Genomic DNA, 26459 nt, shown 5'->3' with positions numbered 1-26459 from the left:
AATTAATAAACAAACAAATATAAATATAAAAATATAAATAAATATAAATAATATAAATAAATATAAAGAAATAAATAATAATAAAGTAAGTTTAGGGATTCCTGCTTCCTTCGAAATGTGAAGGCCCAAACAAGCTGAAAACTCTCCTGCACAAAACACCTAGGAATGCATTTACATTATGATGACTTTGAAAATTTTTTTTGCAATGATTAAATAGGATTTTATTTTGTTTATTTTGTTTGTTCTTTTTTTAATGATTTTATTTGTGTTCAATTTGTCAACGTACAGAATAACACCCAGTGCTCATCTCAAGTGCCGACTTTTTAATTTTTAAAGATTTTATTTATTTATTCATGAAAGACAGAGACAGAGAGAGAGAGAGAGACAGGCAGAGGGAGAAGCAGGCTCCATGCAGGGAGCCCGGACTCCAACTCGGTCCTGCGACCCGGGGTCATGCCCTGGGCCAAAGCCAGATGCTCAACTGCTGAGCCACCCAGGGATCCCCCTATAGTGAGAACTTTAAATGTACAGATGAGCTACCAATAAAGTAAGGGAAACCTCCAGGAGCCAAAGAAAGAGGTGGAGGGTGGGAGGGAATCCAAGACCAACCCTGTAAGCCTGAGAGCTGATGCTAGCCACCCCACCTCCCAAACAAAGGGAGGTAGGGGTCATAGTTTTGTAGCAATCCAGTGTTAAGGACCATGTGGGAGAAAGCTTAGGGCAGCGTGGGAGCAGGAAGTGAGACCCTCACCTAGAGCCAGCCCCTCAGAGAGCTGCAAGCTGGACTTCCGTGGATATAGCCCTGCTGCCCGTCCTAACACAGAGAAGTGAGGAGACCTGTCTCTCTTTGCGCTCTGCAGGGTCCCTAAGAGTTTCTGACTAGGGGTCTGCCCTCATACATGTTCAAGATTCAAATGTATACTCTCTGCCACAGTAAAAACAAATTCACCATAAAAATATTTAAACATATGAGGAAACAATCCACCATGAATCAGAGTCAGCAGATACGGGGAAAAAAAATTAGGAACCCCTCTCCCAGGAAATTCATTTATTTAAAATCTCAGCTAGGAACTAGAAAATAAGTGCATTTAAAATTATTTTAGGTCCACAAGGAGTTGGAAACGTGAACAAAGAAAGACATTGTCAAAAGAAAAAAACTAGGTGATTTTTTTTTAAAGAACCGTATGTAACTTCTACAAATAAAAAAGATTAATTGAAATTTTAAAAATCTCAAGGAATGGGTTGAATGGCAGACAGGCAAAGCTGAAGAGAATATTAAAGAACTGGAAGAAGGATCTGAGAAAAATCTTCCAAAATGTGCTCTTTAAACTCAGGAAATCCTTTCATATTTCAGGAAGAGGATAGAGAAATTAATTTTGCTTTGTTAGTACCAGAAACTTTATCTTTTTAAAGGCAGCCATGAAAACCAAAGAAAATAGAATGTTCAAATAGAAGAAATAGAATTAAACAAATCTTGTTCAATAGAAAGCAGTAAAGAAGGGAAAAAACAGAACAAGATGAATAAAAGACACAACACCAAAAAAAATCCAAATACACAATAATCATCAAAGATATTTAAAAAACAAACTTTCCAGTTAGACATAAGATGTCAAGTAGGAATATTTTTAAAATCCCCAGCTATGAGTCACCTACAAGAGCCACACATAAAACATAAGAATCTACAGATGTTCAAAACAAAAAATTTGGAAAGGTCAGGAGGAGAACATAAAGAACAATTCCAAAAGGCTAAGATAGCTATATTAATATCAATTGAAAATAACCTTAAGGGAAAAGAGAATAAAGTATAATAGACACTTTATTGGAATTATTTAGTAACATGGTTTAAAAAAAATACATGCTAAAGACTGACAAAATTATCAGGAGAAACTGGCAAATCCATAATCATGGAGGGAGATTTTAACATACCTCTCTCATAATAAGTCCACTCCTGTCATAAATGACCACTCAAATTCTAAAAAAAAATAAAACAAAACAAAAAAAACCCAAAATACTGTTAAAGGATACAGAAACTTAAACTGTATAAAGTTTGAAATAATGAAATATATAGAAAGTTTGATAAGCAAATTCTACCAAACATTCAAGAAACACATAATCCTCCTCTTCTACTAACTGCTTCTGAAAATAAAGTGTGCAGGAATGTGCTAAATACTTTCTACATATCTAAGAACTATGATATTAAAGAGAGACAAGGACAGAACAAGAAGGCCACTCATTCAAGAAAATGGATGCAAAAGCTCTAAATAAAATATTAGCCAAACAAACTCAGCACTATATGCATAAAAATACATTATAACCATGTTGAGTTTATTCCAAGACTGCAAGATTGGTTAAATATTTGAATTATCTATTAATCTATTACATTAACAATTTAAAGGAAAAATCGTATGATCATGTCAATGGATACAGGAAACCATTTAATAAAATTCAACATTCATTTATGTCCAAACTAGGGAACAGAACTTAAACTGGTGAAACGGAAATACCAAAACTGATAGAAACATATACATACATAATGATGAATCCTTAGAGACATACTCTTAAAAAAAAAAAAAAAAGAAACATACTCTTTAAAAACAGGAAAAACAAAAGGATGCCTGTGGACACTTGCTCTTTTCATTGAAGTATTAGAGGTTCTAGTTAGTAAAGTAGGACCAAAAAAAAAAAAGGGGGGGGGGTTTAAATAAGATCTAAGAACAGAAAAAAAAAAGCTATCATCAATTATTATGAGTTGATTACCTATATACAGAAAATCGAAGAGATTCTGAAGACAGATTGTTAATAAGAGAATTGAGCAAGTTTTTCTGGCTGAAAGATCAACACAAAAATCAGTTGCTTTCTTAATACCAGCATAAAATTGATAATACATTTTTTAAAGTTTCCATTTACAATAGCAACAAAAATGAGACACCTAGGAATCAATTTATTTAGAAGATACATAAGACACAGCTACTATCATAAAACTGTATTGAAAGACCTTTTAAAAACCCTACATAGATGGCAGGACATATGTTCTTGAATGGGAAGACTCAATTTCACAAAGATATCAATTGTCCCAAATTAGTCTGTATATTCGGTGTGGGGGGAAAAATATCCCAACCTAGTTTTTCAAAGAAGTTGACAAACTAATGGTAAAATTGATATAAAGGAACCAAGAGGGATTTGAAGTAGATGATAATTTGCCCCACGGGATATAATGATTTATTATAAAGTTATTAACAAAATGTATAACTGGTGAAAGTATCATAAATACCCAGAAACAGACCCAGACATATGAGAAATCTTATATCTGCAAAAGGCATTAAAAACCAGAAGGAGGGGATCCCTGGGTGGCTCAGCGGTTTAGCACTTGCCTTTGGCCCAGGGCGTGATCCTGGAGTCCTGGGATCGAGTCCCACACTGGGCTGCCTGTGTGGAGCCTGCTTCTCCCTCTGCCTGTGTCTGTGCTTCTCTCTCTCTCTCTCTCTCTCTCTGTGTGTCTCATGAATAAATAAATAAAATTTTTTAAAATCAGAAGGAAAGCACCTGACAACTTGATAAATGGAGCCAGGGCAATTGTTTACATACACACACAAAATCTGTTCCTTATGTACAAAGGTAAATTCCAGATGGATTAAAGATAAATATGAAAAAAAAAAACAAACCATGATGCTTTTAGGAGAAAACGTTTATGAACCTAGGGTAGAGAAAGATACCTCAATAACAAAAAAAAGCATAAACTATAAAGAAATTCTTAAAATCAACTACATTGACATTGCAACTTTAAAAGTGACAAAAAAATAAGTGTCCAGAATAAATAAAGAGCTTCTACAAATCAAGAAGAAAACACAAACATCCCAGTTGAAAATAGGCAAAAGATATGAATGGTCACCTCATGGGAGGGGAAATGACCTAAACATATTAAAAGCATGCTTAGGGCAGCCCGGGTGGCTCAGTGGTTTAGTGCCGCCTTCCGTCCGGGGCCTGATCCTGGGGACCTGGGGTCGAGTCCTGCGTCGGGCTCCCTGTGTGGATCCTGCTTCTCCCTCTGCCTGTGTCTCTGCCTCTCTCTCTCTCTCTGTGTGTCTCTCATGAATAAATAAATAAAATCTTAAAAAAAAAAAAAGTAAAAGCATGCTTAGCTGCAAAGTACTTAAAGAAACAAAGATGAAAACAACCACAAAAAAATGAGACACCATCTCACTCTCCATCAGTCCGGCAACAACCGATGTCTGTCAAGACCAAATATTGGCAAAGATACGGAGCAGTGGAAACACTCCTGCTGCTGGTGGGTGTGTACATCATCGTAGTCATGACGGAAAGCAGAATAGTGCCCCCCAAATGTCCACAACCTGTGGAACTTAATCCCCACAACCTGTGGACGTGTTGCGTTTCACTGCATTGAAAATGGACTTAAGGTTGCTACATACAATACGGAGATGACCCTAGATTACACACGTGGGCCCAGTGTGATCACGGGGGTTCTTAAAAGCGGAAGAGGGAGGCAGAGGGGAGAATCAGAGGAGGAGACGTGATGCTAGCGGCAGAGTCGGAGAGACGCTCGCTCTGTTGTCGACTTGGACGCTGGAGGAAGGGCACTGAGAGTTTCTGGTGATTTCTTACGGCAGTTCTAGAAAACTAATACGACCAACCACACTGCAAAGAAAACTTCGGAAGACATAGGAACTTAACTCCGAGGGACATAGCCACTGCTTTGCTACCTGATTATGTGGTCCGGGGACCACCAGCATCACCTGAGAGCTTAGTAGGAATTCAAGATTCTCAAGCCCAAACCCTGAACCTACTGGATGAGCGTCTGTGGTGTAACAAGATAGGATCCTAGGTGATTTCTGAGCACGTAAAGCCCAGAGGCAGTGCCCTGGGGAAGATCTCCCATTCCTGAGTCAAGAAATAGGTATAAAAATTACAGCACTATTGGTAAAAGCTAAGCATCATCATCATCATCATCATCATCATCATCATCATCATCATGTCTCTCAACCGTAGAGTGTATGAATAAGTTGTCGCCTGCTTACACGACAGAATGCCACACAACTGTGAGACTAAGCGATGGAGAGCTTCCTGGAGCTAAGACTTCAACACAGTGCTGAATGTAAAAAAAATTTAAATTTTGCAAAGACATTTGTATAGTATGAATACCATTGACAAAAAATTTTAAAGCCTGAAAACAACACCATAAAATATTTGTTGGTCTATACACGTGCAACTGAAATGTAAAAAAAACATTCATGAAGATGATAAATACCGACTTTAGGATGGTGGTTGCCCTAGGGGAGAAAAAGGAAATGAGTGGGATAGGAAGTGATTCTGGCACCACGTGGCTTTGGTGGGCACGACCTTATTCTTTATTGCCTACTTTTGCCTAATGGCTTCAAATATTCCATAATTAAATTTTTTTTTTAAGATTTTATTTATTTATTCATGATAGTCAGAGAGAGAGAGAGGCAGAGACACAGGCAGAGGGAGAAGCAGGCTCCATGCACCGGGAGCCCGACGTGGGATTCGATCCCGGGTCTCCAGGATCGCACCCTGGGCCAAAGGCAGGCGCCAAACCGCTGCGCCACCCAGGGATCCCAAATATTCCATAATTAAAAAAAATATTAGTTCATACATGGAATTTATAGGATTTCTCTTTTTTCTCTGAATGTACAGGATTTCTATACCAAAGTGTCTTCATCAGTTTCTAACACAGAAAAAATTTTTATGCATTTATTTTTGCAACATGTGATCAAAATGCAAGTCAGCTGAAAATGACTAATCTGGAGTTTTTCCTTCAAGGCTCTCAGGGTATTTAATGGGTATTGTATCAAAAGCCTTACACCAGTTTCCTGTCTTCAGTTGCAAAGAGAGTCTGACTTATCATGAACTTTTTTAGAGATTGATCAGTATGTCTACATAATTAAGTTCTAAGATCTGTTGTACCCTGTACAGACTGGGCATTACATTAAAAATTCCTGATCCTTTAAGGAAAAGCTCTTGGTTCAAAGAGATAGAAAACAAAATCAAGCAATATTTTGTGATGGACTCAACATTTTTTTTAAAAGAAAACCCTGAATATTTCTAATACTTCGCATTCCATTAGTATATGGAAATCTGCAGGAGACTAATTCTGTGAACCACGTGCGGGAAAAGCAATTCTCATTATGTATCATCACCCACACTCATTCAATCTGATCCAGAGTTACCCTTCTATTATTTTTAGGCCCGGATATTCTGAAAATGGTTGCCTTTTTCTTCTATTCTCTCTCTCTCTCTCTTTTTTTAAATTTTATTTATTTATTCATAAGAGACACAGAGAGAGAGAGAGAGAGAGAGGCAGAGGGAGAAGTAGGCTCCACACAGGGAGCCTGATGCGGGACTCGATCCCGGGTCTCCAGGATCACGCCCTGGGCTGAGGGTGGCCCTAAACCACTGAGCCACCCGGGCTGCCCCTTTTGTTCTATTCTCCTAAGTGTCCTTTATATATGGACATGTCCCCCCTGTTCGAGAAAGGTCACATATGTGTAATCACTGCTGCTCAGTTGATTCCTCCTCCTGTGTCTTTCGTCTATATACGAAGCCAGATTGAAAGTAATAGACGCACAAACTTTTTTTTTGTTCAAGAAATCCCTAGAAACCAATTCTCCTGAGACATTTAAGTACTTGAGAGGATTTTGAGAAAAAAAAAATCCGTACCATAAAGTGATAAGCAGATGTTTCCCATATGCCGTTTGCCGATAAGTCCCTGTAGCTTAGGCAATATCTCTTCTTGAGATTTGCCATCTTAAATCCAGTTGTCCATACATGTCTTTGAGGCAAATCATGGGTGACAAACAAGCGGACTGTCAACTTCCCTTGAAGATAGTATAGAAATTGGGGATTTAAATTTGCATTGCTACTTTTTTTGTAACTATTCATAAAAATAAGGCTGCATTTCCACATGTCAGCTGTCTGAACCAGGCCTCCATATCTCTCAGGAACGTGAAAACATTCCTCTGCGCCTTCTTTCTCTCTCTTTTTTTTTAAATTTTGGTTCCGTTTCATGCTTATGACACTGCATAGTTTTCATTTAAACAGCATCCAAATGTTGTTTCTCGTCAGGAATTCTTTATCAGAACTGTTTCCTTCTTCAGGGTGTGGTGTGGTTACTGTCAAGTGTTCCTCTTTCCCCGTGGAGCATTAGTCAGGAAAACTTTTTCATTAGATAATAAATAAATATGATAGTCCCTTTTATGGAATCCGTTTGAGGCCCGCTGTAGTGATTTTTCAAAATAAGATACTGGGTTATTTTTAGCAGAAGGCTTGGCCATCACTCCACGCTGTTTAATGAGCAAGTGCAAGGGTTATTGCATTGACAGTGAGCGTGTTTCTACTGCTTGTGAGCTAATGCTCGTCATTCCCGGTTTTGTTCCCTCAACAGGCAATGCCATGCTGTTGAGGGTGTTACCTGCCGTGTATGAAAAGCAGCCTCAGCCGATCAACAGACACCTGATGGACCTCCTGGCCTTGATGCCTCAGCTGGAGCAACCAGAGCAGTACCATCTCCTACGGCTTTTGCACGTAGCTGCGAAGAGAAAGCAGCCCGAGGTAAAAAGTACATCACATGCATGACGGTCCGCACAACCAGGCAGGAGAACAGCAGGTGTGCTTCGGGTTTCCTCCCTCGTGGGCCTAAACACACTCGCCTTTACGTGAAAGCTCTCATTCACTTTTCCTAGAACCGTGAAAGCGAGGAGGGGATGGCACTGTGGTCCCCAGAGAAGCAGAGCCGATAGGATGGACACGTAGATCGTGAGCAACCGGACTTTGCTTACGTGATCATCGAGCTGAGAAGACCCACAAGATGCCATTGTAAGCTGAGACCCAGGGAACACGGGGTGTAATTCCCGTCTGAGTCCGAAGGCCCGAGGATGAGGGGGATCAATGGTGTGAGCTTTGGTCCAAGCGTGAAAGCTTCAGAACCGGAGGGCTGATGGTGTAAGCCACAGCCCAGAGGCAGGAGCGGACCAGTGTCCCCGCTCAGCCAGTCTCGTTCAGGCCCTGAGCAGCTTGGACGAGGCCCACCCACACTGGGGAGGGCAATCTGCTTTGCCCATTCTACCAATTTACATGCCAGTCTCATCTGGAAACACTCTCACAAACACACCCAGAATAGTGTTCAAGCAAATGTGTGGGCGCTCAATGACCCAGTGAGGTCGACACATAAAATTAACCATAACAGGTACAGTCCTGAAAACAGAACAAAGGTAAAACCTGTCACTATGGCGGAAAAGCTTTAATTGAAGTTGAGTGTGGCCATGAGGCGCAGGAATCTGTGGTTTCTGGGCCGAGGAAATGAGCTGCACGTGGGGAAAGCAGCCTAGGGTGAGAGCAAAGGCTCGTTTTCTAGATAGCAAGTTGTTGGTTTTTTGGGATCAAAGAAAAGATTATAATTATTAGGATTATTGTGATTATCCGTCACAGAACATCCAACTGAGTGCTGGTTTAAATGATAAAAAGGAATTTACTAGCTAATGTGATGGGGAAAAAAATACCTTCAGGTGAAGTGGTCGATCCAGGAGCTCAAATAGTACGAGCAGAACACTCTTCCTACTCTCTATTTCTCGGATTTGGTTTCTGGCGTTGGCTTCCATTTTCTGCAAGCTTTCTCCTCGTGGGCTCCAAACCGGTCCAAGGGGCTCTCTAGGCACCACACCTCTTCTACCTCTACCACCAGCATCCAAACAAAAGTCCTGAGGTTCTGTGTTTAGGACACACACCGTCTGCCTGGTGCTTCTGCTGACTCCCGAGGATACTCAGAGAGAGACTCGAGGCCGCCAGGAAGGGGAGAGTAGGAATGGATCATGGAAGGTACGTACGAGTGAAGATTAAAGGTCAGCCCAAGGGTCTATCGACCGTGGTTGTAACCCCGCTTCATTTCCTGATAAAGTCAGTACCCACCACTTAAAAAAAATCAGTGAACGTGAAGGTGAGTACTGGAACATTTGAAGTCAACCCTCGAACCATGCAGAGAAAAGCAGGCGAGAAGGGTCGTGTGCACAATTAACCGCGGTAGGCTGCCGTGGCTGCAAGGGCCCGACGGTAGGAACGACTTCTTATCTCCTTCTGTATCGCAGACCTTGGCGGTAGCTCTCCGTGAGCAGTCACAAAACCAAACAGAATAAATGGTGATAAATGATTTGCAAATGGTAGAAGCAGAAGATAGGGCAGTGAGTTCTACCTTAGGGAGGAACAAGTGTCAAGAAGATACACAACCGAAGTGGCATCATGGCCAGACCTTGAAGAGTGGGAGGGTTTGTTCCAGGTGGAGCATGGGGCACAGGGCCTTGGGGAGCGGAGACAGGGCTGGGGGTCCTGGACACTGGAGAGAGACCTGGCCCTACCCCTAGAGATTTCAATTCAGGAGGCCTGGGAAGGGGCCCCAGACTCTTTTCCTGCTGCTTCAGGGACCACACTCGGAGTAGCTAGGCCAGAGGCTGGGCAGGGAACTGGGGACAGCTGTTACCCGATGTGCGTGCGCTTTTGCTTTTGCCCTTAGGGCAGTGTATCATCATTATTTTTGCGTGCCTGTCTTTCCCGGGGCACACTGGACGCCTTGAGGGGCATGGGAGCTGTGTCTGCGTATTTAGATGCTCTCCCTACCATAGTGCTGGACACGCAGTAGTTGTTCAATGAAAAGTTGTTGAATTCAAAAATAAGTCAATAACCAGAAGAGATCAAAGAGATCGGAGACCATGGGGAACCGGGGAAAAGATGTGTTGTGGGCTCCAAAGGGTGTAAAGTGGCCCCACAGGACCAAGATCTAGTCAAGGAGCCTGGAGATCAGGACTGACCTTAGATTTGGCAACTGGGGACTATTAAATTTAATGACAAGAGATTGAAGATGTGCAACAAAGTACTAGCTAGAATCAGATGCTAGTAGAAGTTAGAGAATGAATTCCAGAGTGTAAATGGAGGAATCCGTTTGGGAAAGAATTAAGGACAGAAAGTTCGAGCAAAACTGTAGCAGAGTTTGGACAAGGAGTAGAGTTGAAGGATCGTTGGATCATCTAAATGGAGGCTGGGAGTGAAGGGTGCAGAAGGAGTGGGATGTTTGTTTTCCATCCCTGCTGAAACAAATGACCACAAACCTGGTGGTTTAAGATAGTACCAATCTGTTATCCTCCAGTTCTTGAGATGGGAAGTCCACAATGGGTCAGCAGGGCTGCATTCCTTCCGGAGGTGCTGGGGGAGACACTGGTTCCTTGCCCTTTTTCCTGCCTGCCCAGCTCAGCTCCTGTCCTGCCTCCCTCTCGCCTCTGCTTTTCTCATCACGTCTCCTTCTCTGACTCTGAGCCTCCTCCGTCCCTCCTCTAAGGCCCCCTTGGTGCCATCCAGAAGATCCAGGATTATCTCTTCATCTCAAGACCTTTAACTTAATCGTACCTACAAAGTCCTTTTTGCCATGTAAGGCAACATGGTCACAGGTTCCGGGGGTTACGACGTATATACATCTTTGGGGAGTCATTCTTCTGCCTACCACGGCTAGAGCCTGGGGACCAGATGATACAGGTGACGGGGAAGGGTGACCAAAAGGCCAAACTTGACTTGATTAAGGAGGCAGCTGGTGTGCCATTTTATCTGCAGCCTGCAAGCAAGAGCAAAGCCTAGTTTTGGGAAAGGCAGGTTCAAAACAAGGGGGATCTGGGGAGAGTAACTTAATTCAATTTATTTCCCAGGAGCTAAAGGCTGGACAGAAAGGCAAATGAAACCAGCAGGAGACTCACTTCTAGGAAGGAAGACAGAAAAGACTTGGGGTCTCCCCACCGAAGACGATGGGGTCCAAGAGTGAGGGTGGCACCATGTGTGACATTCAAAGAGGTCCCGTCAGACACCTGGTCCAGCCCTTCTGTGGCTGCCCAGATGCTCAAGAAAGGATGTAGGAGACCATTTACAAACCAGGCCCCTGACCACTGCCTGTTGTCATAGGGTCTCTCTAACTCCAGCGCCTTGCACAATCGTATAGTCCAGGGATGGGCAGGGACTCCCCGCTCAGGGAGCTGAGTGTTTACGTATACGCTGTGTCCTGCACCTGGCTGTTCTTCCCTCACCACTCCCACTCTTTCTGAGCTGACTATTCCTGGTCCTTAGATTTCAGTTTCTTGCCAGGAGTCTTCTCTGACTCCTTCCTTCCCTGCCATAGCAGATCTCTGGACCACCTTGGCTGCGACGCAAACGCCGGCGACGTGAAGGCCATCTTGTTCACCACCGTGTCCCTGATGCCTTGCAGAGTATCTGGCACACAGAGGTCACTTTGTGAATATTTCTTAACACAGATGAGTTAGTATCCGTGCCTCAATTTGCAGAGGACTGTATCATTCATAAAGGACTTCTTCTTTTAGCATCTAATCCTACCAATTTAATGTACTCCTCTCAATGACTCAAGGTGTGTTGTAGTTTTCTGTGTTTTACAACAGTCAGAATGGATGTTCTGGGAGGTTAGCTCGCCCCCGGCACACAGATAGTAAGAAGTCAGTGACAGGCAAGGACTTCTGACCCCCTGCCCCTTCTCTCTCCTTGGCCTGGGGAAACAACCAAGTAGCCTCCACTTGAGAGAAGCACAGGCATAGTTTGTTTTACTGTGCTTCACTTCGTTGTACTTTGCAGATGTTGTATTTTTTGCGAATTGAAGGTTGTGGCCACCCTGCATCGAGCAAGGCTACGGGCACTATTTTTCCAGGAGCATTTGTTTACTTTGTGTTTCTGTGTCACATATTCATAATTATTACAATAATTCAAATATTTTCATTATTATTATATTTGTTATGGTGATATGTGAACAATGATCTTTAACGAAACTATTTTAATTGTTTTGGGGTACCCCAAACTGCACCTATATATGATGGCAGCAAACTTAACAGTAAATGGGTATGTTTTGACTGCCCCACCGACCCTCCATTCCCCATCCATCTCCCTCTCCTAGGGCCCCCCATTTCCACAGATGCAACACAATTGAAATTAGGCCACTTAATCTACAAAAACCTCGAAGCGTTCAAGTGAAAGGATGAGTAGCAGCTCTCTTGTTTTAAATAAGAAACGAGACATGATTGAGCTTAGTAAGGAAGGCATGTCAAAAGCTGACATAGGTCAAAAGCTAGGCCTTTTAGGCCAAATATTGGCCTCTTAGCTATGTTGTAGATACAAAGGAAAAGGTCTTCAAGAATTTAGAAGAGCTACTCCATTGGACACGTGAGTGATAAAGCAAAACAGCCTTATTGCTGTCGCGGAGAGAGCTCGAGTGGTCTGGATAAAAGATCAAACGAGCCATGACATTTTCTTAAGCCAAAGCCCAATCCAGAGCAAAGCCCTAACTCTCTTCACTTCTTCGAAATCTGAGAGAGGGGAGGACGCTGCCAAAGAAAAATTTGAAGTTAACAGAGGCTGGATCGTGAGGCTTAAGGAGAGCAGGTGTCTCCATAACCTAACAGAGCAAGGTGACGCAGCAGGTGTGGTGTTGAAGCTGTAGCAAGGTGTGCAGAAGATCTAGCTTCGAAAATTCATGAGGGCGGCTACACTTAACAACTGATTTTCAGTGTTAATAAAACAGCCTTCTCCTGGAAGAAGATGCCGTGTAGGAGTTTCATTGCAGAGGAGGAATCAATGCTTGGCTTTAAAACTTCAAAGGACAGGCTTCTCCTTCGTTATGGGCTGATGCAGCTGGTGACTTTAAGTCGAAGCCAGTGCTCACTCACCATTTTGGAAATCCTAGAGCCCTTAAGAATCGTGCTAAATCCCATTTCATGATTGGATTGTTTGTTTCTTTGCTGTTGAGTTTAATAAGTTCTTTTTAGATCTTGGAAACTAGCCCTTTATCTGATACGTCATTTGCAAATCTCTTCTCCCATCCGTAGGTTGTCTTGTAGTTTTGTTGACTGTATCCTTTGCTGTGCAGAAGCTTCTTATCTTGATGAAGTCCCAATAGTTCATTTTTGCTTTTGTTTCTCTTGCCTTCATGGATGTATCTTGCAAGAAGTTGCTGTGAGCAAGTTCAAAAAGGGTGTTGCCTGTGTTCTCCTCAATCCAATCATGAAATGGGCAAAAGACATGAAGAGAAATCTCACAGAGGAAGACACAGACATAGCCAACACGCACATGAGAAAATGCTCCGCATCACTGGTCATCAGGGAAATACAAATCAAAACCACAATGAGATCCCACCTCACACCAGTGAGAATGGGGAAAATAAACAAACCAGGAAACCACAAATGTTGGAGAGGATGCGGAGAAAGGGGAACCCTCTTGCACTGTTGGTGGGAATGTGAAATGGTGCAGCTACTCTGGAAAACTGTGTGGAGGTTCCTCAAAGAGTTAAAAATAGATCTGCCCTACGGCCCAGCAATTGCACTGCTGGGGATTTACCCCAAAGATACAGATGCAGTGAAACGCCGGGACACCTGCACCCCAATGTTTCTAGCAGCAATGTCCACAACAGCCAAACTGTGGAAGGAGCCTCGGTGTCCATCGAAAGATGATGGATAAAGAAGCTGTGGTCTATGTGTACAGAGGAATATTCCTCAGCCATTAGAAATGACAAATACTCACCATTTGCTTGGACGTGGATGGAACTGGAGGGTATTATGCTGAGTGAAATAAGTCAATCAGAGAAGGACAAACATTGTATGTTCTCATTCATTTGGGGAATATAAAAAATAGTGAAAGGGAATAAAGTGGAAAGGAGTGAAAATGAGTGGGAAATATCAGAGAGGGAGACAGAACATGGAAGACTCCTGACTCTGGGAAACAAACAAGGGGTGGTAGAAAGGGAGGTGGCCGGGGGTGGTGACTGGGTGATGGGCACTGAGGGGGGCACTTGGCGGGATGAGCACCGGGTGTTATGCTATATGTTGGCAAATTGAACTCCAATAATAAAAAAAAGAATCGTGCTAAATCCACTCTTTCTGGGCTCTAGAAATGGAACAATGCAGCCTAGTTGACAGCACATCTGTTTACAACATGGTTTACTAAATATTATAAACCCACTGTTGAGACTCACAGCTCAGAAAAAGAGAGGAGAGAGAAAGATTCCTTTCAAGCTAGGACAGCTCGTTGACAATGTACCTGGTCACCCAAGAGCCCTGATGGGGACGGACAACAAAATTAATGCTTCCATGCCTGCTAACACAACATGCATTTTGCAGCTTGTGGATCAATGAGTGGTTTGAACTTTGAAGTATTACTTAAGAAATACATTTTGGGGATCCCCGGGAGGCTCAGCAGTTTAGTGCCTGCCTTCGGCCCAGGGTGTGATCCTGGAGTCCCGGGATCGAGTCCCACGTCAGGCTCCCTCCATGGAGACTGCTTCTCCCCATCTCTGTCTCTCTGTCTGTCTCTCTCTCTCATGAATAAATAAATAAAATCTTTTTTAAAAAAAAAAGAAAAATACATTTCATGAGACTGTAGCTGCCATCGATAATGATTCCTCTGATGGATCGGAGCAAAGTAAACTGAAAACCTCCTGGAAAGCAATTACCATTCTAGACATCAGTAAGAACATTCATGGTTCGTGGGGAGAGGTCAAAATATCAACACGAACAGGAGATTGGAAGAAGTTGATTCGAACCTCCCTGGATGACTTTTAGGGGTTCACGACCTCAGTGGAGGAAGTCACTGCAGCTGTCACAGACATAGCAGAAGGACTAGAATTAAAAGTGGAGCCCAGGGATCCCTGGGTGGCACAGAGGTTTGGCGCCTGCCTTTGGCCCAGGGCGCAATCCTGGAGACCCGGGATTGAGTCCCACGTCGGGCTCCTGGTGCATGGAGCCTGCTTCTCCCTCTGCCTGTGTCTCTGCCTCTCTCTCTCTCTCTCTCTCTCTCTCTGTGTGTGTGACTATCATAAATAAATAAAAATTAAAAAAAAAGAAAACTACTTTAAAAAAAAAAAAAGTGGAGCCCAAAGATGAGACTGAATTACTACAACTTCATGATAAAACTTTAAAGGAGGAAGACTTGCCTCGTTGGGAGGAGCAAAAAAAAAAGTGGCTTCTTGAGCTGGAATCTATTCCCCAGTGAAGACACTATGGAGAATGTTGAAATGGCAACAAAGGATTTAGAATATTATATAAACTTAGTTGACAAAGCTGCACCAGCGTTTGAGAAGATTGACTCCAATTTTGAAAGCAGCCCTACCGTGAGCAAGACGCCCTCAAACAGTGCTGCGTGCTACAGCGGAACCGTTTGTGCAAGGAGGAGTCAATCCATGTGGCTGGTTGCATGTCTGTCTTATTTCAAGAAATTGCAGCAGCCACCCCAGCCTTCAGCCACCATCATCCCGAGCGGTCAGTAGCTACCAACATACGGACAAGACGCTCTGCCGGCAAAAAGATTGCAACTAACTCATTGGAAGCTCAGATGACCGTTAGCATTTTTTAACAATAATATTTTATTTAAAGTATTTTTTTAGACATAATGCCGTTGCACACCTAACAGACTACAGTAGAGCATAAACATAACTTTTACATGTAGTGGGAAACCAAAAAATTCATTCGATTCCGCACTTCATTGTGGTGGTCTGGACCATGTCCAGGGTATTCCTGTGGTGTCCTCAGCTGGTTCCAGGAAGCAGAGGAGGGTAAACAAGGGGCACTCATCGTGGTTGAAGTAATGTCAAGTGCCGGACACTGTGTAGGTGTTTTACAACATTATCTCACTTATTCCCCACAACCACTTTTTCCTTTGGGAAACAGAAAAGTCCAAACCAGGAGGGGTAGGAACTGCGGTGGTACAAAGGAGCGGCAGTGAGGTGGCTTTTCATACCCTCTTCGTCTTCACCAGCCCCTCCAGTTTGCATACGGGCTATGTTGCCGTGTCCCGCTGATGGCTCCCGTCATACTGCCATCCCCGAGACTGCCACTTGCAGAGAATCTGGGGCTCTCACTGGTCAGGCAACTCTTCCAGATACGGCCGGGCTACGTAGAAAGCCCCGTCTAATTCCGGCCATTGAGATCTGTTGGCATCAACACCCTGAAAACTTGAGGTGTAAGCCTATGGCTTGTGAAGCCCGTGGGAGTTCCCGAGGGACGGTGGATGGTCACAAAGGTGAGCCAGTTAGGAGAAGTAGGAATGGGGAGGAGGGAGTGAAGGCGGAGTCCCGTAGGCCTGGTGGGTGCTGAGCGAACCCCAGAACGAAGAAGCAAGGGTTTAGGAAACAGCCGCAGTGACGTGAGTGGACCCCATCTGGGCCAGAGCCCCTGAAGGGGGAAGAAATTGTAGCAAAGGAATGACCCCAACCTTTGTTTCCCATCAGCGCGCCCCTCATGGGAAAGCAGGCCCCACCTGCCTCCTGTGGTTTTTCACGCAGCTCTTCGTGAACTCACACTTGCTAACTGAGGTGTGCAGGCGGTGGGCCCGACATGCGGATTCAGCTCCCCTCTCTCACGTTCCTTAATTAGTGGGCAAAAAAGGAAGCAGGGTGGGGGCCGGGGCTGGGTGGATATTGTGACTGGCCAGGCAGGTGGGTCCCCTTCCTCCATCGCTGCCCTCTGGGTATCTCTCTTTCAGGAAACCATCCTTCCTAGCTGGAAGGAGGCAGTTCCTGGCTGGTGACTCAGGCTGGAACCTCCAGAGAATGCTCAGGGTCCATTTATAGGAAAAGGCTGGGTGGTCAATTTTCCAAGTGGCCTTTTGGGGCTCAGCCTGTATTCTTGGCTGCCACAAGCCATGCTGTAGTCCAGCCAACAAAAGAAACAGAATGGTAACACGTAAGAGCCCATCTGCTATTATCCCCAGGACTTGGGCCTCTGGCCCCCACCATACAGAGGTGAGTGGCAGCAAATAGCAATGTCATCCCTCTGTTGATTAATGTCCCAAGCCAGAGGTGCTGCTTTTGTGGTCTGGTCCCTAGAGGACAGAGTCATTTTCTTGGATTTTCTCTCAGCAGCTTAGAGCATTCCTATTCACATACCTAATCCTACAGCACCTAACACAGCATCGTCCGGCTGACAATGCTCAGAGGTCACTTTTGGTATTTATTTAAAATAAGAAGCCATTTGCAGAACATTCAGAAGACGGAGTGATGGAATATATAGAACGTTCTGCAACAGTCTTTGGAGCAGAACTGTGGTTTTCGGAATATATATTTGGTCAGTCTGGTGGGAGTAATCAGTAAAGGAAGAATGACAGTTATTTTATAGAGTTTTGGAGATTTAAAGAGGTTGTTAATGCAGGCCAAATTAATTAGAGGAGGAAATTGAGCCTAAGGACTAAATTAAGAGGGAGCACAGGACTACACACGCACACACAGGTGCACGCATACGGCAGCTCTACCCTTTATTTTACGCGTAAGAATTGAAATGTCATTTGCTGGCAATTAAGTTATGGTGCGATGTGTTCAGATGGCCCTACCTTTAAGGTCCCTGCGGCCTGGGGTGATGAGAAGCTTTGACAAAACTTCAGCTCAATAACAAGATGCTAAACCTGTCAGGAGACTGCTCGGGGAGCACAAAAAAGCGGCAGTGATGAGTTCTGCTCTTGACGGCGTGGAGAAGCCAGGGGTAGGTGCCGTCCCTGGACTACTTCCCTTACAGGGTCTGGTCTGGCCCCATCTGGATTTCCCCCAGTTTCCACACATTCTGTCGCCTACTAAATGTCGTCCAGGTAACGGAGACCTTGGGATTCTTTTTGCACGTATCTCCTTCCTCCTTCTTGGGCTTCAACAGGCCTGGCCCTGGATCTGTTCTCCAAGGACAGGCCATTCCGACCGTATGACCCCACAGGCCTGAGCAGTGTCCCGGATGAGCTTGCACATGTGGGCGGGGGTATTCACATGCACGCGTATGAGACTCCTTGCAGGGCAAAGCCAGGGGTAGAAAGAGAAAAGGAGGCCAAGGAATGGGGCCTAACGGTCATTTCTCTCTGTTCCCTCTAAGCAGACCAAAAATTTAAAGTTCAAATCAGGCCTCCAGATTGTCATAAAGGTTTATGTGTCATGCAGAGAAGCAGCTGCCGAGTATTTGAGTGTGCAGCGTGGCGACCTCTATTTGTCCTCTACTCCCAGGTCCTGCGTGTGTTAGGCTGGGCCACGGGAAGGCTTCCCACAAGTAGTGCTATTTGAAATAGGCTTTGAGAGCATGAGCATGCCTCTGTGTTCAAGTCGCTGTGGGTGACTGGTGGTATGTCCCCGGTCAGAGTTCACGGTGGGAGGCAGCAGGTATGCCCGTCAGCGAATGCCATGGCATCGGGACTCCAGCCGTAGGCCATGGGCTCTCTTTGAAGTCTTGACATGATTATATGGGGTTTTAGGACAATGAAGCAGAACAGAAGGAAAGACATTTGGGGCCAGGAGGCCAGCTGGGAAGCTCTTCCAGAGGTCTGCGTCATGAGGCTAACAAAGGCCACGTCAGCTTGCTCTCCACCACCCATCTCTGCTGCCTTAGTGGCTACCCTGCTCTCCGTGATGAGACCTGCAGCAGCTCCCAGTGAAGCAACCCCAAAGAGACCAGCCTAAGGAAATGCCTTGTGTGTAGGAAATAAAATTCCTTCTTATCCAAGAATAATCTGTCTAAAGCCCAAAGTGCCACTTGCCTTTGTGTGTGTGTGATAAACTTCAGAAATATCTGTCTTTCCTGTCACCATAATAAGCAGCTTTGGGTTCTCAGGAAATCACAAAATAATCAGCTTTTGTTTAACTGGCAAAATTACTTTAGTTATACTACACAAAGCTTCTCTTTTCTTTGCTTCTATGGATTCAAATCTGCCTAAGCATACGTATTTGCCAGCCAGCTCGTTTTCTTGCTTGTTTTTTTTTTTTTTTCTTTTTTCTTTTCCTTTATGGGACAATGGATACAATATACTCTTGCATGGCTTGGGATGTATGGCTGGAGTTTAAGTAAAATTGGCATGCCTGGAAGCACATGTCACAGAGACCTTCATGTTCCAGGAATAGGACCTGAAAAGCAGGGACTAGGAAATGGAATTTTATAGAATGGGGCAGGAAGTGTGTAAGCATTTTCCATTCCTAAAAGGCTCAGGTTAAGTATGCTGCCCCGACCCAGAGCAGCTGGCTGACACTTCTGCCTCATGTGCCAGGGATCTCTCGTGGTTTCTTCTGAAGGACATACGACCGCTCCCAGATGCACACGCAGCATTAATGGGACTGTTCATTCATATGAGCCATGTACCAGAGACTAGCCCTGGCCCTTCCTGCACAAGTACTGGGTACGAATATCAAGTTTAAATTCATATGTAGGATAGTTTTAGTCATCTCAAAATGTCTTTTTTTATGTCCCTATTATTTATATTGTATATGACATGTGACAATATGTACGTTTAAACATATGTACAGGGACGCCCAGGGGACTCAGTGGTTGAGCATCTGCCTTCGGCCCAGGGCGTGATCCTGGGTTCCCAGGATCGAGTCCCACATCGAGCTCCCTGCATGGAGCTTTCTTCTCCCTCTGCCTGTGCATCTGCCTCTTTCTCTGTGTCTCTCATGAATAATTAAATAAAATCTTAAAAAAAATATGTACAACTATTATGCTATGGGATAAAGCATATCCCATGCTACTCTATAAAATCATTTAGATTTGTCTTCCTTTGATTTGTTCCTCAAATATTTATTGACGCGTTGTCTGGCCAGGCTCTGTGCTAGGCTTTGGGTATACAGCGGAGTACAAATTAGAATTGAATCTTGACCTTGTAGAGTTTTTAATCCTTCTAAACCAGTAACATGAAGAAAGCCTGAGAAGGGTTTGCTGGGAGCCACTTAAGGCACAGTCGGGGCGTCAGTCAGGGCACTAGACTGAAGGGGAAGAGAAAGGAGTGGATGAAGGCTTTTAAAGGAAACAATAGCTAATCTGAGGCCTCAAGAATGAGGAGTGTCCAGCAAAATAGGGGCAATAAAAATTATAGGCAAAGTTAATCACATGAGTTAAATTCTAGATGCAAGAGAAAACTTAGCAGTTCAAGAAAAGTTCTTTTAAAAATCAACATGGTTGAAGTATGATATGTGATGGGACCTGAAGGGGGGAGAGTAGAAGAGGTAAGACCAGTCTAGAAAGATGGAGGAGTCAGCCCAGAAAAGGTATGTTGAGTCTCTGTCTTGAGAGCAATGGCGAATTAGTGAAGTATGTTAAGCAGGGGACGTGTTGACATCGGGGCCACAGAGCAGAAAAGGAATTGGGTGGACAAGACTGAAGGCAGAGAGAATAGTGAGAAAGCTGTTGGAATAACACGAGCTCAGGACGATGGGAGCCGTGGTCTTAGCTTACATGTGCCTGCCGAGAGAGCACTTCCCTGGCTCCAGCCTAGAGTAGGGCCCCAGGACAGTCTCTCATAGCACCTTGTACTTTCCCTGCCTGGAATTAATTAGAATTTGTGACTACACATTTCCTTTGTAATTACTCGTTTTACCAAATGTCTCCTTTACTAGACAGTGAAATGTTCCACAAAGGCGGGAACCCGTCAGACTGATTAGCAACTGTAACACCAGCACCTAGAACATTACCTTGCAAACGGGGAGGACTCAATGGATATCTGGGAAGAGTGAGTGGAGAAATGAGTGAAAACAAAGGGAAGTGGAAAGATCTGTAGGATACTTGGGAAGTGGAATCAAGAGAACCTGGCGGTTGCTTGGATGAGGCTGCTCATAAGGGAAAAACAGCAGTCAAAAGTGGCTCCCCGATTTCTGGCTTGAGTAGCCAGGCAGATAATGGTGTCATTTATGGAGAAAAGAGATACTTGAGGCTAGAGAGGGAAGTGGAAGAAGTAGGGTTTTGGCAGGGGGTGGATTATAAATTTAGCAGGCTGAGCTGGGTATCAGATTCTGTTTTAATACTGGAAGCTACATTTCAACTTGACCTTACCCAAAAAAGTAACACTCCAAAAGAGTAAACCAACATCAACCAAAAGAAATCAGCACAGTAGACATGTGGGTGGGAAGATTGTTTTTACTTTTATGGTTTTCTCCACATGTAGTCCTTTCTAATTATTTTATTTTAGCAGACAAAACAAGTCATTAAATTGTCAACGTGCAACATATCTGTGTATTAATAATAGTGACTTTATTACATAAAAAGTCACATTTTCTTTAATATGAATTATTGCATGTTTATATTCACAAAAGCATTCCAGGTCAAGAAAGCAATATGAGGGTATCAGGAATATGGTAGAAATTATTTTACTTTGGTCATCTTTTTTGTCTTGTACATTTTTGCAATCAAAATGGAAAATTGAAGAAAATGTAAAAACCTTTCCTACTTTCTTATTTTTATTATTAAGTATGTCCAAGCCATACTTCTCCAACTTGAAGGTTTTCATTAAAGTCATCGAGGATCTTTTATGTACTCATATCATATTGCCCTTTAAGTTACAGCTCTCATTGCGGGTTAGAGGAAATATAATACTCCTGGTGAGGACATAAAGCATCAAAACTTGGTTTATGAATAGTAGCATCTAAACATTTTTGTAAACTTCACTCTTTAATAGCAGAGCACAGATGTAAAGAAAAAAGAAACTGAAGTCTCTGAAAGTTTATTGTAAATTTTAAATTCCAGACTTGGGGGATAGGCTTCCTTTCCAGTGAGGGCAATTTCCAGACTTTAGATTTCACACAAAAAATATTAGATTGTTTCTGATTTAACTAATTTTCCTTCTTGTTTCTCTTTCCATCTATTTTCTTTTTGTAGGTGGCTCAGAAGTGTATTCCTTTCCTAATTGGGCATTTGAAAGACTCAACTCATAGCGATGTCATCCTAAACATCCTCACAGAGATAGCAGGCTATGACCCTGTGGCTTTGAACACTTTCCTTCCAATGATGAAAGAGATTGGTGAGAGATTCCCCTACCTCATCGGACAAATGGCAAAAATCTATGGAGCTGTGGGGCATGTAGATGAAGTAAGTTTGGCTTTTTTTTTTTTAATCTCCATTTCCCTAAATTCCATTGGCACTTCATCCATTGGGGCTCTATGACCTCTAAATTTGTCCTGGAACTTCCAAGAGTTCCCATTTCTCTTTCAAAACCTTGTACATGGACAGTGGCCTTCGGATCAAAGACACATTATAGCAGGACTAGCTGGAAGGCTCAGGAAATAAAGATCTCATTACTGGAGAGTCACCTGAGGAAGGGGAAGGATTAAACTGGAGCGAGCACTATGACAGATTCAAGAACACTTTGTAATAATAGTAACCAATAAAAGGGTTTCATCTCATTTCTTGTTGCAGTTCTGCTCAACTGAGGAGACCCTCAGGAAGCATAGGGTTAGGTCATAGATGTCCCTATTAATAAGATCCCATAGCGATGCTGTCAATAAATGCCTAGATTTAGTATCTTTTGAGTCCTCTGGAGGTTGTTACTTAGAAAAATGAAATGTTTGTGCATGTTTAGAAGGCCTAGCTAAATATTTACATAATAGAATCTTTTGGCAGGAACAGAGGTTGCCATCAGTTTGTGGGGATTAGGTGACCAAGAAACAATTTCCAGAAATTCAGGTTCTGAAGGATGAGCATGTCTCTCTGATGATTCTACATTGGGATTTAGGATTTTTATCTCTTTAAAATAAAAGCAAATATATAATTGATAGAAGAAAATTTTTACTTTCACATAACACAGTTTCCTATAAGATAAATATAAAATTGTGCAACTCTTAAAAGGGAATTCATTGTTCATCAAGTTCAACTTCTTGATTCTACACAGGAGAAAATTAAAAACTAGAAAATTTGAGTGACTTACCCAGACTGCGACTGGGTTAGTTTGTGACCCAGTTGCAGTTAGGTCTTTGCTATCCTTGGCATTCTTTTCAAAGTTTATCTTAGAGCGGGTCTCTGGTTCCGTTTTATTTTATTTCTGCTGAGATTTGCAGATGGCCTGGTGAATGGGAGGCTTCCTTCTGGTGGAAGGCCTTTTTCTAGCTTCCCAGATGAAGGTGGGAGAGCAGAGCTGCCAAGCAGCCTGGAACTGTCAATATGAGGTGGGAGGCGGGGGGATCTTGTAAAAGGATTACTTTGGTGTGGACATGCCGCTTAGTATAATCCTGTTCTATCCACTGCTGTTGGGAATGTCTCGCGCCTGCCACAATCTGCCTTCTGGTAACACTTAGCCGTGCCTGTTACCTTTGCTGCCAGGAGAACCCGCTGGTGTGCCCTAGTGCTTTTAGAACAACTTCAGTTGACAGCTGTTTGACGGAATCTGCTGACCTGGCAGGTTTTTGTATGTACCAAAAAATTCAACCTCTGATATGTGAGGCCCTGGAATCTCTAAAAATTGAACTCCTCCTGCCCTTTAATGGTAGTTCTTTTCATCACAAATACTCTTATGATTCATTGATGTGTAGTCATGCACATTGGAAGTGAATAAACCTCCCATAGAAAATGTACTCTGTTACAAAACAAAAACAAAAAACCCATTAGCCATATACGGTTATGTCATTGTAGGTTTCCCTGAACTAAGGCTAACTTGACAGAGAGTGACCTGTTAGGGTGACATTTGTATGACTGTAGGTGGGTGCAGGGAGAAAAGGAGGGGATCTAGAGATCGAGGAATCACTTATTTTAGAACTCAGAGTATTAAAATATTTTTTCTCCCCCATTCCCCCAATCTCTCCTTCTCATGTGTCCATGAAGGCATCTATGTTTGGGGGAGAAAAATTTTTTTTCTGGTGGTTCTGACTCATCTCCTCAGCAAAGAACAATTCTGGATCAAATACCTTCCAAATGTACCTGGATATCAGGATTACATGGGGAGGATTTTTAATAATATAAGTTCATGAGACTCATAGAAAAATTTACTAAATCATAATCTTCAGGAAAGGGACCTAGAAACCTGGATCTGTGGGACCCTGTGCCAGGTAATTTTTATGCAACTGTTAGTGGATCAGTATTTGAGATCCCTTGATGTAAAGTATTTAAAGCATTTTCTATCTTAAACTTAGAATCAGGTCTTGTCCTTCACTCTTCCTGCCTTTATCCATCAAGTAATGTGAATTAATTAAAACTTTTCCAGACTACTGATATGGCAGTTTAAATTAGGTATGGTTGAGAGTAACACAAAATTTCAAAACAATAGTGGCTAAAACAGACAGTCTTTTATATCTCTCACCCATAAAGTTTAGAAAGCAGTCTAGAAATCCATGTTTCAGAGACCCAGAGACCCATCCTTGAGCACACTAGAGAGCACATAACTTCTGTGCCAAGGTCCAAGGTGGTTACTTATCTCTACCCATCAAGTCAGTATTTCAACTAGCAAGAAGGTGAATGGAAAGAACTCTTCCAGATGGTCAAACACAATCTACTATTCACATCCCATTGGCTACAGAAAACAAAGCTGCATATGACCACACCTAGCTTCAAGGGAGGCTGGAACATGTAGTCTGGATTCAGATGGTTACATATCAAGAGAGAAGGGCAGAAATAATGATGGGGGACAAAGAATGCCTCTGTTGCAGCTTGTCAAGTCACTTCATTTGTCTGGGTCTATTTTCTCTCCTCAAAAAATAACATCCTTTCACAGGTTTACCTCCCTCCTGCTCTGATATTCTTGATTTCATTATTCTATTTCATTTACGACCAGTCTAACAAAATTACCTATAAATGTCAGGCTCCTTTACTGAGAAATAAAACTCTTCTTATTTGTTTCTAACACCTAAACTATTACCATTCAAGAGTCTCTCTTTTAGCTTTAAAGAATAATAAGGTTCAGATGTCCTAAGAATAAGTGTAGTAGTCTAAGCAGCTGTTAACCAATTTGATTGAGCCGATTCAACTTTCTAAAAATCTTATGGAATCATATTCCCAAAGACCAAATCCAGTAGGGAAGATATATATGTATGTGTATTTCTACACAGCCTCATTCTAAAAGGAAACATGAAGTTACTGAAGTACATTGCCAGGTGGACATAAGGGCACAAGTTAGGGTCCTGGACACCTATGGAGGAGGGAGTTGCAGTAAAGAAGGAGCAGCAGGAACTTTGCCCTGAAAAACCCGCACCACTTTCTGTGTGGAAAATTTGGCCTATGGTGAGATAAAGAGACACAGGAATAACATGAGACATGGAAATGTTTAGGGTGTTAATGATAAGACAGGCATGGAACTCTAGTGACCTCAGGCCCTAGGATTCTCTCATCCTGTCCTGGTCTCATCTAAAAATTGACTTCATTTAGAAATTTCTCTCTTTGCATCAAAGTAGAACTTTCAGATGTATTTAGGGGTTTCAAGTATCAGATGATGACATTGCTAGGATTTAAGTAGTTTTAGAAATGCAGAAAAACCAATCCAACTTTGAGAATCTTGCTCCAACTTTAGAAATGGACAGTCTGTGATGGACTGTAGCCTACTGTTCCATCCCTTCCTTATTGCCTGGCCTATGGAAAACTGAATTGTTAGATCCTTAAGAGTAAAAGGCAAGTCTCCTGGGAGTATGCAGTCATCAGGTCAGGGATAACCTTGGAATAGAGCTAGACTGGAATCAATTGCATGAGTTATTAATCAATTTATGCCTCAATACTTGTGCTTGCATGAGGCCAGGTGTGAGAACTGCAAGGCCTGACTACAGGGAACCAGCCTGGATGTGCCTGTCCTTCATATCAGGGCCTCTCTGAGTGGGCGCACTGTTTTCAGCTGCTTGAGAGCAGTGTCACAGTTTTTCCATTTGCATTGCACCCAGAGAGGAGGGTTGTGTAGAGAAACCAGAAACTAAAACCTATATATCCTTATTCTATCTCCCAAATGAACTCAGGGATCTTTTTTTCACCAAAACTTAAATGAAACCATGCTTAGTAGCTGTATAGTGCTTGTGTCACAATAGGAGGCAATACAGTACCTCACAAGCCATTTTCAGGTTTGTGCTGACACCCGAAGCACATCTAGTGGATTAAGAATAAAACAGAAGGATCACAGGCCAGAGAAACGTGTTCCTGGGGCAACTGATGCATTATTGTCCCTGAGGTGCACCTTCCTAGGCACTGTCAAGTAAGAGACACATAGTTTCTATCATGCCAGGATTCACCCCACTTATGTGGGATGCTCAGTTGAAGCAGATGCACAAATAAGAAATATTACTATATTGGATGTGTCCTCACATCGGCAAAAATGCACAGGTCCTTTTGTCTTTCTCCAATGAGAAGACTGCAGTGGAGACCTCAGGAGACAACAGCATCTCCTAAGAATCCATCCCCAAAGTGCCTAGCAGCTTGGTGCCACCACATCTCTGGTAAACATCTGGTATGACTCAACCCAAGACCAAGGCAGCCCCTACTTGGCCCAATAACCACTCAGGGACCAAACCTTGCCCACAACAGGGAAAGGCAGCCATTGCATAGTACTGGACTGAAGGCAAAAGTGGCATAGACACAATGGTAGAGCACACACAACACACACGAGACACCCCTGAAGCACCAGGTTCTGGTGAACAGGGAACATTACACTACAGGACACTACAGAAACTCTTCTTCATAAAGCCACTACTTTCAAGAACAGGAGATGTATCTGACTTT

General features: G+C 43.1%; 1 protein-coding gene across 10 annotated transcripts in view; it reads left to right on the top strand.

Moving 5' to 3' along the window:
* VEPH1 (ventricular zone expressed PH domain containing 1) overlaps positions 1 to 26459 on the top strand; it is a 225886-nt gene that overhangs the window by 50127 nt on the left and 149300 nt on the right. For all 10 annotated transcript variants that reach the window (XM_072727244.1, XM_072727239.1, XM_072727241.1 and 7 more), the window contains 2 exons: positions 7418 to 7584; positions 21657 to 21866. In XM_072727244.1, the coding sequence (XP_072583345.1) occupies positions 7418 to 7584; positions 21657 to 21866 (377 nt within the window). The remainder of the gene's footprint in view (positions 1 to 7417; positions 7585 to 21656; positions 21867 to 26459) is intronic.

This window comes from Vulpes vulpes, chromosome 11, assembly GCF_048418805.1.
Source record: "Vulpes vulpes isolate BD-2025 chromosome 11, VulVul3, whole genome shotgun sequence".
Taxonomy (NCBI): Eukaryota; Metazoa; Chordata; class Mammalia; order Carnivora; family Canidae; genus Vulpes; species Vulpes vulpes.
The sequence above is the reverse complement of the archived record's forward strand: the minus strand, read 5'-3'. Positions and strand labels throughout refer to the sequence as shown.